Raw genomic sequence first — 14,750 nt, forward strand, 5'->3', positions numbered from 1 at the left:
ATTCCTGTTGATCCAGCGCCCCCTGCGGGGCGGGGCGGGCAGGACGGAGACGGCAGCGCCGGGAAGTGGAGCAGCTCCCTGCCCTCTCCCGACGCGGCGCCTCGTCGGGACGGGGAGCGGAGAGAAGCCCTGAGCTACTCCGAGCCGAGTCGCGCCGCCGGAGCTGCGGCGCCCGCCGTCGCGCCGCACCGGCCCCGCGGGGCTTCCGCACAGGGGAGGTGACTGACGGAGGCAGGCACGGAGGGCAGGCGCCGGCGTCCCCCGCGCTGGCACGGCGCCGGGCTGCGCCGAGCCGAGGGGGCAGCGCCGGGGAGGGGAAACCGCCGCGGAGGGCGGGGGAGCGCCGCGTGCTAACTGGGGAGCATCGGCTGGCTGAACCGCCGCGCCTGGGCTACGCACACTACAGGCCAGCTCCGCGGAGCCACCGTGCCCCGGCTCTATTGGCGTCCCGCCCCCGCGCAGCCCCGGCCGCGGCAGTCCTGCCCAGCCCGGCGCGGCTCGCAGCGCCCTTCCCGCAGCCCAGGGCGGGGCGGGGCGGGCTCGGCGCCGCGGCATTCGCGGCATTCCCGCCCTGCCACCGCCCGGCCGCGCGCCGCCGCATGCAAATGAGGGCGCTCCCCATTGGCCGCACCGGGAGCCCTTTGAAAGGGCGCGCGGCGATTGGCCGCGCGCGGCGCTAACGCACGCCGAAGGATCTCCCCCCGCCCCGTCCTTTTTTTTTTTTTTTTTTTCGCCGCTAATGTGTGATGCGTTCCCTCTCAGACAGGGTGTAACTCTGCGCGCCGCTTACTACAAACAAGTAGTTCCCAGCCCCCCGCCCTCCCCGCGCCCGCCCGCACGGTGGGGCGGGTACGGGACGCTGCAGTCGCGGCCGCCGCCCCACGGGCGCCCCGGCGCGGAGGGGAGGGGGCGGCGGGGGCGGTGGGGAGAGGTGTTCCCCCCTCCCCTCCCCCGCGGAGGGATATCCTTGGCGCGCTCGCCGCACTGTGCCCGCACCAAAATATTGGGAGTTAAGAGGCGGCTCGGCGGCGCCGCCGGCTCAGAAGCGCGCGGGCAGCTCGGCGGCGGCGCGGTCGGTCCTGCGCCCGCCACGGCTCTACTGCGGCGCCCAGCCCGCTCCTGCTACCGCGGCCCCCGCAGGGGCGGGCTCCACGCGCGGCCCCGCGCCCCCCGGACCCGCCTGCCTCCCGGGAGGGCTCTACTTCTGGCTGCGCCTGCCTGCGCCCCGAGCGGCTCTCGCCGGGTGGAAGAGGGAGCGCGGGAGCGGCGCGCTCGCTGACTGCGTTTTTCCCGAGGACTTGGTGCGACCGGCGCCTGGATTGCTGCCGGCGGGGACCCCCCCCCCCCCCCCCCGCCCAGGACTCCGTCGGTGCCCGCTCCCGACCGAAGAAGGAGCTGCGCAGAAGATATCGGCGGCCCGCCGCCCTCCGCCGGCTCCGGAGCGAGGAGAGCCGCGCCAAGCGCTGAGCCGGGAGGACGCCGGCGGAGCCACCGCCGGGGACTCGCCGTTTTCCCCCACTCGAAAGATGTTGCTCTCCAAGTTCGGCTCGCTGGCGCACATCTGCAGCCCCAGTATGGACCACTTGCCTGTGAAGATCCTCCAGCCAGGTACGGGGCTGGGGTGTCCCCTGCCAGAGCCGCGCCGGTGGGCGCGGGTCGGCCCCGCGTTACCGGGGTGCCGGGGCCGGAATCTCGCAGCCCCCGGAGCTGCATTTGGGGCTTTTCTTTTCTTTTTCTTTTTTCTTTTTTTTTTTTCTTAATTGAAGAAGACAATATGTTTAAAAAAAAAGCCTTGGTCAGAATCAGGGCAGCGCGCAGAGTACGCGTCAGCTGGGCAGAGCATTTGTGGGCTTCTTTTTTTTTTTTTTTTAATTTCGGGCGCAGCACGGCTGCGGACACTGACGCGGGTGTTTCCCTCTCGTTTCCCCAGTGAAAGTGGAGAAGGAGCCGTTTGATAAAGTCTACCAGGTGGGCTCCGTACTGGGCAGCGGGGGCTTCGGCACCGTGTACGCGGGGAGCAGGATCGCCGACGGGCTGCCGGTGAGGAGCGGGGCGCCCGGGCGGGGGTGGCGGGCGGGATCGCGGCGCGGGAATCTGCGGGCGCGGGAAGCGGCGGGCGCGGCCGGCCCGGCCCTTCGGCGGCGGAGCGCAGACTGAGCCCGCCCCGCCGCTCACGGCGCCTCCTTTCTCCCCGCTCTGCAGGTTGCCGTGAAGCATGTGGTGAAGGAGCGGGTGACCGAGTGGGGCACGATTGTAAGTAGCCGGGGGGGACTCCGGGGGTGCCGCGGGGCTCCGCCGCGGCGGGGCCATTGTGTGGGTGGCGGGGCCCGCCCCGCTGGCGCGGCCTCTGCGTCGGGAGGGAATTTGGCGGGGGTTCGCCGCCGCAGCGCCGCGCCCGCCCCTCGGACTGCGGCAGCCGCGGAGGGGGGCCCGTCGGCCGCGCCCTCCTTCCCCGCCATGCACGCCCTCCTCCCTCCTGCCCCTCCCCACCTCCCTCCCCTCGGCGAGGGGGCGCCCCGGGGCGCGCCGCCCCCCCGCTGACCCGCGCCCCCCCTCTCTCTGCTCAGAGCGGCGTCATGGTGCCCCTGGAGATCGTCCTCCTGAAGAAGGTGGGCTCTGGCTTCAGAGGGGTCATCAAGCTGCTGGACTGGTACGAGCGGCCCGACGGCTATCTGATCATCATGGAGCGGCCCGAGCTGGTGAAGGACCTGTTCGACTTCATCACGGAGAAGGGCGCTCTGGACGAGGAGACGGCCCGCGGCTTCTTCCGGCAGGTGCTGGAGGCGGTGCGCCACTGCTACGGCTGCGGCGTGGTGCACCGGGACATCAAGGACGAGAACCTGCTGGTTGACCTCCGTACAGGCGAACTGAAGCTCATCGACTTCGGCTCGGGAGCCCTCCTCAAGGACACAGTCTATACCGACTTCGACGGTACGTGTCCTCCCTATGCCGAGGGCAGACCCCTACTCCCCTTCTGGGGTGATGCCCGCCCTAGAACCGCCGCTTAGAACGTTCCCGGTGCCTGGCAGCAGCGAGCAGTGTCCCTGACACGGGGGTTCATATCAGGTCTACCGGTAACTGAAACCTGTGGACCCGAAGCAGCTTAGGGGTGTTCAGTTGCGTAGGAAAAAAGCGATTCCATGCAGTGACGCAGCAGTTTCTGTTTCCCTGTCTTGGAAAAAGCGGGTTTTTTTCCTAGAGGGCGATCTGTTTACATGGAGGCTTTGCCAGTGTCGGATGTTTCCATGTGTGGATATGCAGTTTTTATATGCGGTGCTTTTTTTAACTCGGAGCGGTACCTCCCCTTCCCATTCCGGCAGTGTCCTGGAAATCCCGCATTGCAGATTTTAAAGCGATGGGGATAAGTGTGCTCTCTCAAAATGACTTGATGTAGATTTCAGGGCCGGTGTCGATGCTTTAGGGGTGGGAAAGCTGAACATAAGCCAGTGTGTGTGACCAGAGAGAGCATTTCCCCTAGTCCTTGGAGTGTGACTGATGTAACGGGGCCTCGCTCCCCCCGTTTCCCCCGCCCCCAGCTGCCGCACTCACATCTGTTTGTTGTGAAACCCGAAGCCCTGCCGCACGTGACCCTCGGCATCACGAATTCCCCGTTTTGTTTGGTATCCAAGGAGCCCGCGGGCACCGGAGGGAGGGGAAGGGTGGGGAGGCGGGTTGGGAAAAACTGCCGCATAGAAGCCCGAGGGGGGCCTTAAAAACAGAAATCGTAAGCGGCCCTATTTTGTTTACTGCCCTGTGGAATTGGATAAAGCAGATTAGCTCCATGTAATGCGAGCAGACCTGAGTTTCACCTTCTTGTCGCCCTCTCCTCCCCGCCAGCCCCCTTTGTCCTTTTGTGTCTATTTTTGGTGTGATGGTGCAGACGCCACGTGGTCAGTGAAAGGGAGCTCGCCTCAGTAAACAGTCAGCTGATGGGGCTGTGTTATTCCTTGCAACGAAATAGCACAACCGGATGGGCCAAGTCTGTTGATGGTGTAACCCTGCAGATGACCTGAAATTACACCGCTAATGGCTTTGGCCTGTAAAAAAATTATTATTTTTTTTTTTCAATTTCCAAATGTCAAATTTATGAATTTAATTTAGGTCTACTAGAAGGAGCTGAACAACAGGGAAGCACTTTAAACCTTTACTCTATTTTTTTTTTTTCCCTGCTTTCAGGAACGAGAGTGTACAGCCCTCCAGAGTGGATCAGATACCACAGATACCATGGGCGGTCAGCAACAGTATGGTCTCTGGGAGTTCTGCTGTATGATATGGTTTGTGGAGACATCCCTTTTGAGCAAGATGAAGAAATCTTGAGGGGACGATTATACTTCAGGAGAAGAATTTCACCTGGTGAGTTCTATAGGGGTCAAGTGGTTTTTTTGGTTTTTGGGTTTTTTAAATAGTCCTGTACATTTGAGCTTGTACGGGTGGATTTTTGTTGCTTGGGATTGTCTTTTTTTTACTTTCCTAGTCTAACATAGCTTTCTTTTTTTTTGGTACAGAATGTCAACAGCTGATCAAATGGTGCCTTTCACTGAGGCCTTCAGACAGACCAACACTTGAGCAAATTTTTGACCATCAATGGATGCACAAATCTGAAGTAGTGAAGTCTGAGGACTGTGACATAAGGCTACGGACCCTTGATACTGATGTATCTAGCACAAGTTCAAGTAATGAGAGTCTGTGAAATACTAAGGACCTCGCACTGGGAGGGGAGCTACAAGCAGAAAGACCACAGTGCTGCTGCCAATACATAGGAGGGGCTAGAAAAATGCATTCATTATTCTGTAGTTGAATCTTTGTCTGAGGGACTTGATTTTATTTTCCCCCTTTGCTGGTTTCTGCTTTGGAATGAGAGATTTCCTTTGGAAACGCTGATGTTTGGGAGTTGCAGGCCAGTACTTAGTCAAAGACTGACCTTATTAAGAAAGCAGTGACCTCTTGAATACATGGTAAACTTTTTTGCTCTCATAGAGCCTGGACTAGATTTTATTTGCTTTTGAGTGCCTTTTTGAAAGCTGCTTCAGTGGGACTTTCTTTTTGAGCTGTCTATGTCCAAAGAAGATCCAGTTCATTATAGGAATTTGCTCCCTTTAGACTCAGTGCTGGAGGAAGCAGCTCCTATGATGCATTGGAGAAACCTGTTCGGTGATTGAATGAAGTAGTCCCATCCACTGGTGATGGAATACTTGAACACAGACATTTCACTCTGCCCCCCCCCCCCCGCCCTTTCCAAATCGAACCCACCTCTGCTGCTCAAAATATTTCCTATAGCCTGCACAGAAATATGAACAGGTATATCGGCTTCTTTGTCAGAAACATTTATTCATGTTTCCTTTTATCATCTCTACCATTGGGCATGAGAAGCCCCTTTCTCAACTCCCCCTGGCCTTTTGTCACCCTGCGAGTCTTAAAGTATGTATGGGCATGATGAATGCACAATCAATGCAATATTCAAGGACTTTTACTTTTTTTTTTTTTCCATACCTGTATAATGTGTTTATGTAAACTTGGTTTTTCCCATGTACTATACAATTATTTATTGTTTGGAATTTAGAAGACCTCCCACAGTTTTCAGCTGTGGCTATTTATTTGGTTAATTTATTTGGTTAGAATTATTCAACACTGTGCTTTCCCCTCCTTCTCTCCATGGGAATTCTAGTGGTTTGCCCATGGCACTTTTTTTCTGCATTCCTGTTAACTTTTTGTTAAAAATAAAATTCTGACCTTATCAGTTTTTTGTTGGAAGATGGGAAATTGTTGTACAAAGTTTAATTTAAGGGAAATAGAATGACTTTCTAAAGTTAGTCAGTATGCCTTTTGTCTGGTATTATTGTACCAGAAATGTAAAGTAATGCTGTTTGGAAGGGTTTTAAATTATTGACATTGTACAGTCTCCGTGCATTGGCTCTGGAAGGTAGAGTGGCAGAGTCATAAACCTTAATTTATTTTAATAGCTGTGTTTCTGTGATCTGGTTGCATTTATGCAGCTTGGATTTGGATTTTTTTCTTCTGTTTAACAGTGTGAAATGTATGGAGATCATATTTTTTATACAGGTATTTCAATTAAACTTTTTGTATATAACAGTTCTGTGTTTGTGTGCTTTTATCTTAATTATCTACTTCCTCTTGATGGTAGCTTGGGAACACACTCTATATCTCAAACACACCAGTACCATCTTACTCCGTTAAAGGTGTGCAGCAGCTGACCCTGAGTAGGTATATGGACTATGCCATTGTGCAGTGATTGTTTTAGGAGAATTAAGCAATCCCTAGTCTGGACTGTACTCCTTGATTACCGTACTTGATTTTGGACTGAAGAAGGAGTACAATAGAACAGCACTAATGGCCTACATTAAAGGGAATAGGCCTGTAATTGTGGGACTTTAAACTGTGAATAACTGAAATACCAGTGTCTTCGAGTATAACAAGGAAAGATTTCTATAGCTGCTGGTGGTTGCTGTTTTCACAGTTGACATGTTTACTTTCCGTTACATTCAGTTTCCTTCTTCCTGCTTACCCCTTCTTCCTGGGGGTGGATGAGGACTTCCTGTGCCTTTACAGGAAAGGGACAGCATTCTTGGAGAGCAAGGCGATTTGTTTTCCTTCAACCCCCTTAGATTATCTGAAAAGACTGCTGTGTCACTTGATAAAGTACAGGGGAGTATGTGCTCTTCTCATCTATAGCAAAGAGCAAGAGAAATGTCCTCAGCATTTGTCTTAGCACATTGGGAGTCAAGTCCTGCAGATTATCGAGTTCATCCTGGTGTCTCTGCAGCCAGAGACTGACCTGACTTGGTCTTTTTGTGGGGGTGGTAGCGATTACTAGATTTAACTACCACAGAGGGATATTTACCACAAGGTATATTTAAGGATGTGTTCGTGCTTAAAGGTGCTGTGTAGTTGTCAGATAAAGGGCTAGGCTTAGCATCTGTGGGGTTTATGTTATTTCCCTTTCTGGGGATCTTTCTGCTAGCTCATCTGCTATTATTTTGGTTCCCTGTGGGGAATATCTCGCTGACATCACATCAAGCTCCTGATGCTAAGTAGTTCAGACTCAAAATGCTCATAAATAGCAGGAGGTAAAGCTGAAGGAAAAAGATCATTTATGGTCTGTGCAGTTTTCTGATGACATGGAGGGAAGGTGCATAGCTTTGACTTGGCATAAAAAAGTTCAAATTACTCTAGTTGGGGGGAAAAAAAAACCTAACCACAGTTGTGTCCATCAATTTGTTTACTATGTTTTCTGCTTTTGTTCCTTTTTCATTTTAGACTTGCTTCTCCAGTTTTTAATGAAAATCTGTACATATGTTCAACCTAGTCCCTGAGAAACTCCCACATACATGAAGAACCCTATTGGAGCTCTATTCATAGAAGTAAAAGATTCTGTGGTTAAGATTACTTAGGAAAATCACACAATGTCCTAAGAGAAGAATGCTTAAAAGTGAATATTTTGAGTTTTGCTTGGAAATGAGAGATTTCTTTTGCTTAAGAGGGGGGGATTCAGGTACACTACAGGAGAGATGATCCCAGCGCCTACTGCAGTTCTTTAGGGAAACACATTTCTAACCACAAGTGGTCCCTGGAGAAATTCCAGTAGCTGACAGTAATTAACATCTTCCACTCCAATGGCTTCACATGTTCACAGCTGTAGAGAGAGATGGCAGTGAGGCCACACGGGTGAGCTTCAAAGGGCTACCAGAAAAGCTATTCTAAAACCACGTTTGTTAAAGCTATTGTTGATTGCTGAGCTAGGGACTTTCAACATTTCGACAGGAGCCGATGTTACTTTCCTTAGCTTCACAGAGAATCACTGTTGAAATGGTCTGTTTTGAAACATAAAAACTAGGTTTTCACCTTTTGCTACTGAGGCAAAATGCATTAAAAGGATAAAGGTCAAAAGGACACGGGCATGAGTGCTGACTCCCCTCTGGGATTAGCTCAACATAAAAGGTGCACTTTCAGTACTGCACAGGCAGCTTTCGTTGTGAAACTCCCCTGTACACTAATAGAAGCCATGTGGCTGAAACACCATATACCGAAAGTAATGATTTTTAAAAATAGCTTTTCATTGCAGTTGAAAGTTGGAAAATGATGTGTTAATATGGTTCCATTAGCTGAGTGTTTCTGCCAAAATGAGCAAGTTGGTGACAGCTCTTGGTTTCTCCTGTGCATTAAATGTTTCTCTGGGATCCTCCTCTTCATACTCTCCTCACTAGGTTGGTTTTCAACAGCACAGGGCTTGAAAAGTAAAATTCAGCAGGTCATTCAAAACACTACCATTTAAATCAGAGCCTGTTTTAACCATGAAAAATTGATTTACTAATGATCATATGTATATATGTATGCTACTGACTTCATAAGAGATATTTTAATACATTTTAATACAGAAAGATCTTTAACTATGTATTGTTTTTTGTCATTGATATCCCTAATAAAGGTCATTCTCTTGCATGCATAAGCATACACTCACTTTTTTTTTCCTTTTTGTTAACTAAGCTTATATTTACTGAAGCAGCCAAACAAGAGCCCTTTGAACAAAACTATCAGAAGGATGTTAGAAAGATTGACGAGGGTGTGTTCTCACCAAACACTTATGGTTGTCTCTCAGTGGTTTACTGACCTCTGTTGGTGAAATTAAAGTACATGTTCCAAAAATAATGATGCATAAATTGGAGAGACGTAAAAGCACTGTTGGCTGATATTTTTAGATATTGGTGAGTATGGCTAATACTTAAATATACCACAATGTTTGAAAAGATACCACTAAAGAATGAAAAAAAAATAAATTACTACAGATATGAAAATAACTTTTCAATAAAAAGGGGAGAGGGAAGTATGAATTCAAAAGGCTGTCAACTCTGCATCTGCTGTTACAGCGGTAACCTGCCTAGTGTTCCCCTAGTCACCTACATGACTCTTGGCACGAGCATTTGAGAGCATATTAGCCCTCATTCTTCCACTTCATTTCAGTCACAACGAGAAGCACTTTTCTTCTGACATACAGATGGGCAATAATTCTCAGTGGTGTAACTAGATAACAGAACATTGTGGCCCTATCAGCCTATTATTAGCGGAATTTTTACTGCTAACAGCAGTAATGCTACAATTGGCAGCAGAAGTCAAGATGGTGGCATTTTAGTTTCATTGTAATACAGTTTTTGATATTGTACCGAAATTTTCTCTTCTTGTAAATTTGCAATTACTTGATTTTGTGGTTATCTGTGATTTAAAAATTTAATATGTTTTTGCCTAAGGTGTTCCTTCAGGAAACGGACTTACCAGAGACACATTAAGCTTTGGTTATATTGCAGAACTGCTGAACAAAGTGATAAGCAGGCCACAAATCCACGCAACTAAAAATGAATTTAAATCTGTATTAGACAGAATTCCTAAATAATGTCAGAGAGAGTTTGTCTCATAACTGGTGAATTTATGTGATCACGAAATATGTGGGCATAGAGACACACCAGTTCTTTTTTTTTGCTGAAGAGAAGTGATTCTAGAAAACTCCAGAACTTGGTCTAACTCAAGGCAAAATGAGGAGCAGTAACATACATTCATTAAATTCTTACTGACATTTTCTTTGCTTGCAATCCCACCCCTTCTGGTCCAATAAATTTAAAAGGTACTCAGTCTTTGTGTCCTTTACTGCTCATAATCTAATATTTGTAATACAGCTCAGCACACTCAAGTTTTAAGAAATGTTAAGTGGTTTCTAAATATGTGATAAAATCAGTGTGTTTATACCTCAAATGCTAGGATTTCCTTTTCCTTAAAATGCTATGAAGGAAATTACTTGCCTACGGAAACATTATGCTTACATAATAATATAAATTCAATATAGGTCTCAGATTAGCTGTGTTTAAGCTCTAATTAATATGGTCTTAGTAAGAACGTTATCTATTATAGTTAATACTCTGCTAATTGACTACACAAACCATTATGTAAAAAGCTGCTTATACTAGTCCACTAAGAGAATTAATGAGACCCATACTTTGACTTGCACTGTTTCTCAGGTGAGTCTGTGTTAAACCTGGAAATTGCAATTAAGTCATAGATAGCAGAGTAACTTGTGGATCAATGTGATTCTTTGTTTACTATTAATGACTCAGCAGTCACTTTAAGTCTCCAATCAGGAATAAGGAAAGATACCAGAAAATGATATTTAAAACCAAAGTATTTTGGTAGAGAATTTTGAAGCAAATGTTTTATCATTTTATGAATCATTGCCTGTGTAATACCTAGTTGGAATTTTTTTTCTTTTATGTAAGTTCTACTGGAAAAAAATGTAGAAATAAAAAAGTTTTGCTTGAAACACTTATTTTGGCAATTATGAACGGTCTGGTTTCAGGACTGAAGCTTGTCTCTCCACTTTTCTGCTTCTCTTTTTTAGGTCAGGAAAATATAAGCATCAAATATCAGTATATTCCAATTGAAACATTAATATGTTAACAAGCATATGCTATAAAACGTTGGAGTGGGGATCCCCTATAATTTTTTTTTCAAAAAGTTTCCAAACCTAATAGAGTCATGAAAGGGAACAGTCTCTTTCAAGATCATCCTAAGGGAAGATGTCCATTAACTGTGGGTAAATGCTTTCATGTTCAGACTCCATGCAAGGTTTTTCTTTTTTCTTTTTTTTTTTTTTTCCTTTTCATTTTTTGGGGTCAGGATGAGACAGGGTTATTTTTAGAGTTTTTTTTAATGTGTAAGAACTAGCAAAAACCTTTAAATATAAAGATTTACATCAACATAGAAAAGTGTAACAAATCTCTGCTTAGAGGGAAATTGTCTACTGTCCAGGTAGATGTAAACAGATAACAAACTTAATCCCCAGGAAGGCAGATTAAGCTGTGGTAAGAAAGAGTTTTATATCTGTAAGGCTAGCTGAACACCAAAGTAAACAGACTGTGGAATATGGCAAATCATCATTTTAAGAAACAGGCATTTTTCATAAATCATCTAAAAATTACAGCTAATTTAACATTACTTTGAATTTCATCAGCCTAATACTCTCAAGTTACAAAAAGATATTTCAGTCCACAACATTCATCTGCTTCTTGAACCAATATAAAATTTATTGATGATACTGCTTTTGCTACTGGCAAAACACTTTTTAATGCAGATTTGATCTAATCAATAGAAGTGGTGACAGATTTTCTCATGATGGTGAGGCTATGAGGCTACTGACCTTTTCTCAAAGCCAGTATAAGCTAAATTGTTCCACACACTATCCCTTCCTTTCGCTGGTGCACTGATATTCAGATCAATAAATTCATCTGTCTGATAGAAACCCTGCGTAACTGAGGGAATATGCACAACCACGTGGGTCTGGGGCATGGTGGAAGAGAGATGTTACTGCTGAAGAAAGGATATGTGTAATAACAAAATTTGCTCTAGACAGGACCATCGAACATACACCCCCCAGTTTCTATTTGAAAACAAAGAATCTGCAACAAAGAATTTCCAAGGAATATTGACAAATCCTGCTATTTTTAACCTTATGTGCAAATTATTTTAAAAGGTGTTTCTTTAAATGAGGTGCTGAGCAGTTGCTTGAAAGATATGCAGTACCTCAACTACTGATGGAGTGAAAGAACTCAGGTCAGTTAGAATCCTATACAGGTAAGAACTTAATTCATTACTATTTTTACACATTTCAACAGTATGCCCTGCTTTTTAACCAGCTTCACAGGTACATTTGCAAATGAGAAAATACATTAAACATTTCAGAATTGTTAATCAATCAAAACACATTACTGATACACATGAAGAAAAGATAAGTTGCAGTGAGAAAAAGTAATGTAAATGAGCTGAGATATCATAATTGCATTTAATGTTTTAGCTCAAAACCTATAATTTCCCTATTTCTCTGTCATTTTGAGTCTCTTCAGCAGGCATGAGCTCCACTGTCGTCTCTAGGATACTTTCACCAATACTCATAGTTTAATATGTAGAATTCTAATATACTTAAATGAAAACTTCAGCAACTGATCTTGGAAATCTTGGTCAGTCCCTATGTAAACCGTGAATTTTGAATGCATTTTAAAGATACACCATTTCCCAGTCTAGTAGTTGTTGAGGTGATCCACTCAAGTAGCTCTAACAGCTGAGGATCATAATTTCCCTGACAACTCCTAGCCAATATGTTCTTGATGGCATAGGATCCAATTCTGCAGTTCTTGTCCAAAAATTCTTCTGCCTTTTGGAAGTCATAGCTGCACCTCTATGTAAGATAGCAAATGAGTTATTTGGAAAGCAAGGACAAGGTAACTTGAAAGAAAAGTAGAGCATAAGAATTATATCAAAACCTGAGTCCTAGGTGGAATTTTTGATAATACCACAAAGAGTTACCAAGTGTCTTTTTTTCTCATGTAATTGCCTGTTAGGGTGAAAAAGGGTTCATAACAATGTTGTTAATAATTGATGCCTCTCTTTTCCTCTGCTGAACAGACTTTCCATGTCATCAACTAAGGGCATGATTCAACTCCTTTTATGGTCTGCAACAAACTCCTACCCATATAGGTGATGGGGGAACATGTGTGAGTCACAGTGGCGGAACAGATAATACACACTAAGTTACATTCTTATTATTTAATATTATTTTAAAAGCTAAGGTTCATATGGCAAAAACTGCACTGGTGCCAATGGTACTTTTCACCCAGTTTTCACAGTCCTTTAGAAACTTCAATGACTGATTATGAAAATATATATATATATATGATATGAACCCTTTGTCTACATCTTACTGCCACCGTAAAGCTTTCTCATTTACAGAGCAAAGTAATATTGTTGACATCACTTAACATTTAGCCAAGTTATTACGAGACCTGAAATTATTTGCTCTTTCTGACCAATTTTTCTGTTCTTCTGGAAAACTTTGAATTTCTTTAATGGAAATTTTGAGTAGCACAAGTTCATATATATGACTATATATTTTATTAATATTTCAAACTCCTATAGTAAGTCTTCTCCAATGAACATATTAGTTTGGCTGAAGCCTACTGACAACTGAGCACCATAAATGATGATTATCAAGGCAATATTAGAAAGTCATAAAGAATCCCTGTACAAACACAAGATTATCAGAGGTGCACATGAAGTTCTCCCAGCTCTTGCAGATGGCCAGTACAAAGTTTACGTGGCACTGGAAACAAACTGAGATGGAAGACACTTCAAACATTGTGATAAGGCATCAAATGACTCAGACTGATTTTCTTCAGGGAAAGATCACTGCACTTTGCACAGTACTGCATTCCTGGCTGTGAAAATTCAAGTTAATTGATAGCCAATAGCTTAGACCAAGAGAAGAACACAAACATTTTTGTTGAAATGAAAGTATCTTGAAATACAGTATCTAGATTAACATTTACAAAGCTGTTAACTGACACAAGTTAATGCAATCAACTCAGAGGAGCTGATTCACAGACTTCAGCTAAGGTATTAATCAAACTTATTGCAAATAAAGTTTCCCAGGTAAATTTTCCAACTAACACCTCTTTGAGACCGATGGACAATAAAAAGGCATTAATTTTCTCCTTTTTCACTAGTTTTATACAAAGTCTGTGTGGGAACATTTGTTGAAGTACCTGTTATACCAATTTATCTGTAACAGTCTCAGCATGGCTAAATAGGGTTAGATCAGTGCCTACTGCAGCCTGATGGATGGTTCTCATGTATGTTTCCATGTAGATTGGTCCTTAGAAGGTGATTTGATTATTTAAAGAACAATTTGCCATATTAAAGAATCATGTAAACCTATGCTTTGAGGCTCCTGGCCACTGTAAATAGGTAAATGTCATTAAAAAAAATAATAAAGTGAAAAAAAGTTACAACGGCACCTTCTTCTGAATACAGCTACTCACTGATTACCTAAAACTATGGAGCAGCTACTTGCAACAGATCTTCAACACATACATGTTTCAGTATAACCATCTCAAAAATTGGCTGGGGTATGTTGTACAAATTTTGACCACAAGCTGGCCTGCATATGCCACTGTAATTTATATAGCTGATTACCTTTCACTTTCTAAAGGATATTAACTGGCATGAACTTTCATTTTTTTTACTTCCAGTAATTAATTCCCTGTAGAGAGTGACTGAAAACACTAAACAAAAGCATTTAATCAGAAATTATTAGAGTTGGTTTGTCAGCTGTTAATCAGCATGCATTTTTGTACAAGGAGTGAAAATTTTATTAAACCTCAATTGAAACATATTGTTTCTATAGCAGATCAGAAAGTAGTCATCTGTTTAGACTTGTATCCTAAGATTCATTAAAAGCTAGTTACCTGCAACATGCAGGCATTTAGAAATTCATTCTGCTGGGCACTGAATGGAGCTACAAAGGGTGAGGGTTGTAGCACAGTCAAGTATTCTTTTATTGAAGGTCTTCCAAACTTCTACCATAATGCAGACTGACAGCACAGTGAAGGAATACTAATGAAACTAAATGGGCTTAAAACTGGAAAGTGAAGAATACTAAGGAGGAAAAAAATTGCTTCACAGATTTTCAGATTCATTGTGGTAGCCTGGTCTTATGAATGATATGGGCACTAGAAGTTTGTACAATCATTCCTGCTTGAATCTTTATGACAATACTGATTTTTTAAAAAAGTGATTCTGTATATATCTGCCATTTCTAGGGAAGTAACTACAGCAACTTATTCAAAGCTGATGAAACCTGAATGCTCTGGTGTAACATTCGTCTAAGATTCAGAAGGAAAAATGCAGTAAAATGACAG

General features: G+C 44.8%; 1 protein-coding gene across 1 annotated transcript; it reads left to right on the forward strand.

Annotated features, from left to right (window-relative positions):
• The first annotated feature begins 1,023 nt into the window (after positions 1-1,023).
• PIM3 (Pim-3 proto-oncogene, serine/threonine kinase) lies at positions 1,024-6,090 on the forward strand. Its single transcript, XM_064656217.1, has 6 exons — positions 1,024-1,608; positions 1,931-2,040; positions 2,203-2,253; positions 2,568-2,931; positions 4,177-4,353; positions 4,506-6,090. The coding sequence occupies exons 1-6, from the start codon at positions 1,527-1,529 to the stop codon at positions 4,688-4,690; spliced, it is 969 nt and encodes a 322-aa protein (XP_064512287.1). The 5' UTR covers positions 1,024-1,526; the 3' UTR covers positions 4,691-6,090.
• Positions 6,091-14,750: the final 8,660 nt, after the last annotated feature.

Source organism: Pseudopipra pipra, chromosome 5 (genome assembly GCF_036250125.1).
Source record: "Pseudopipra pipra isolate bDixPip1 chromosome 5, bDixPip1.hap1, whole genome shotgun sequence".
In the NCBI taxonomy this organism is placed as follows: Eukaryota; Metazoa; Chordata; class Aves; order Passeriformes; family Pipridae; genus Pseudopipra; species Pseudopipra pipra.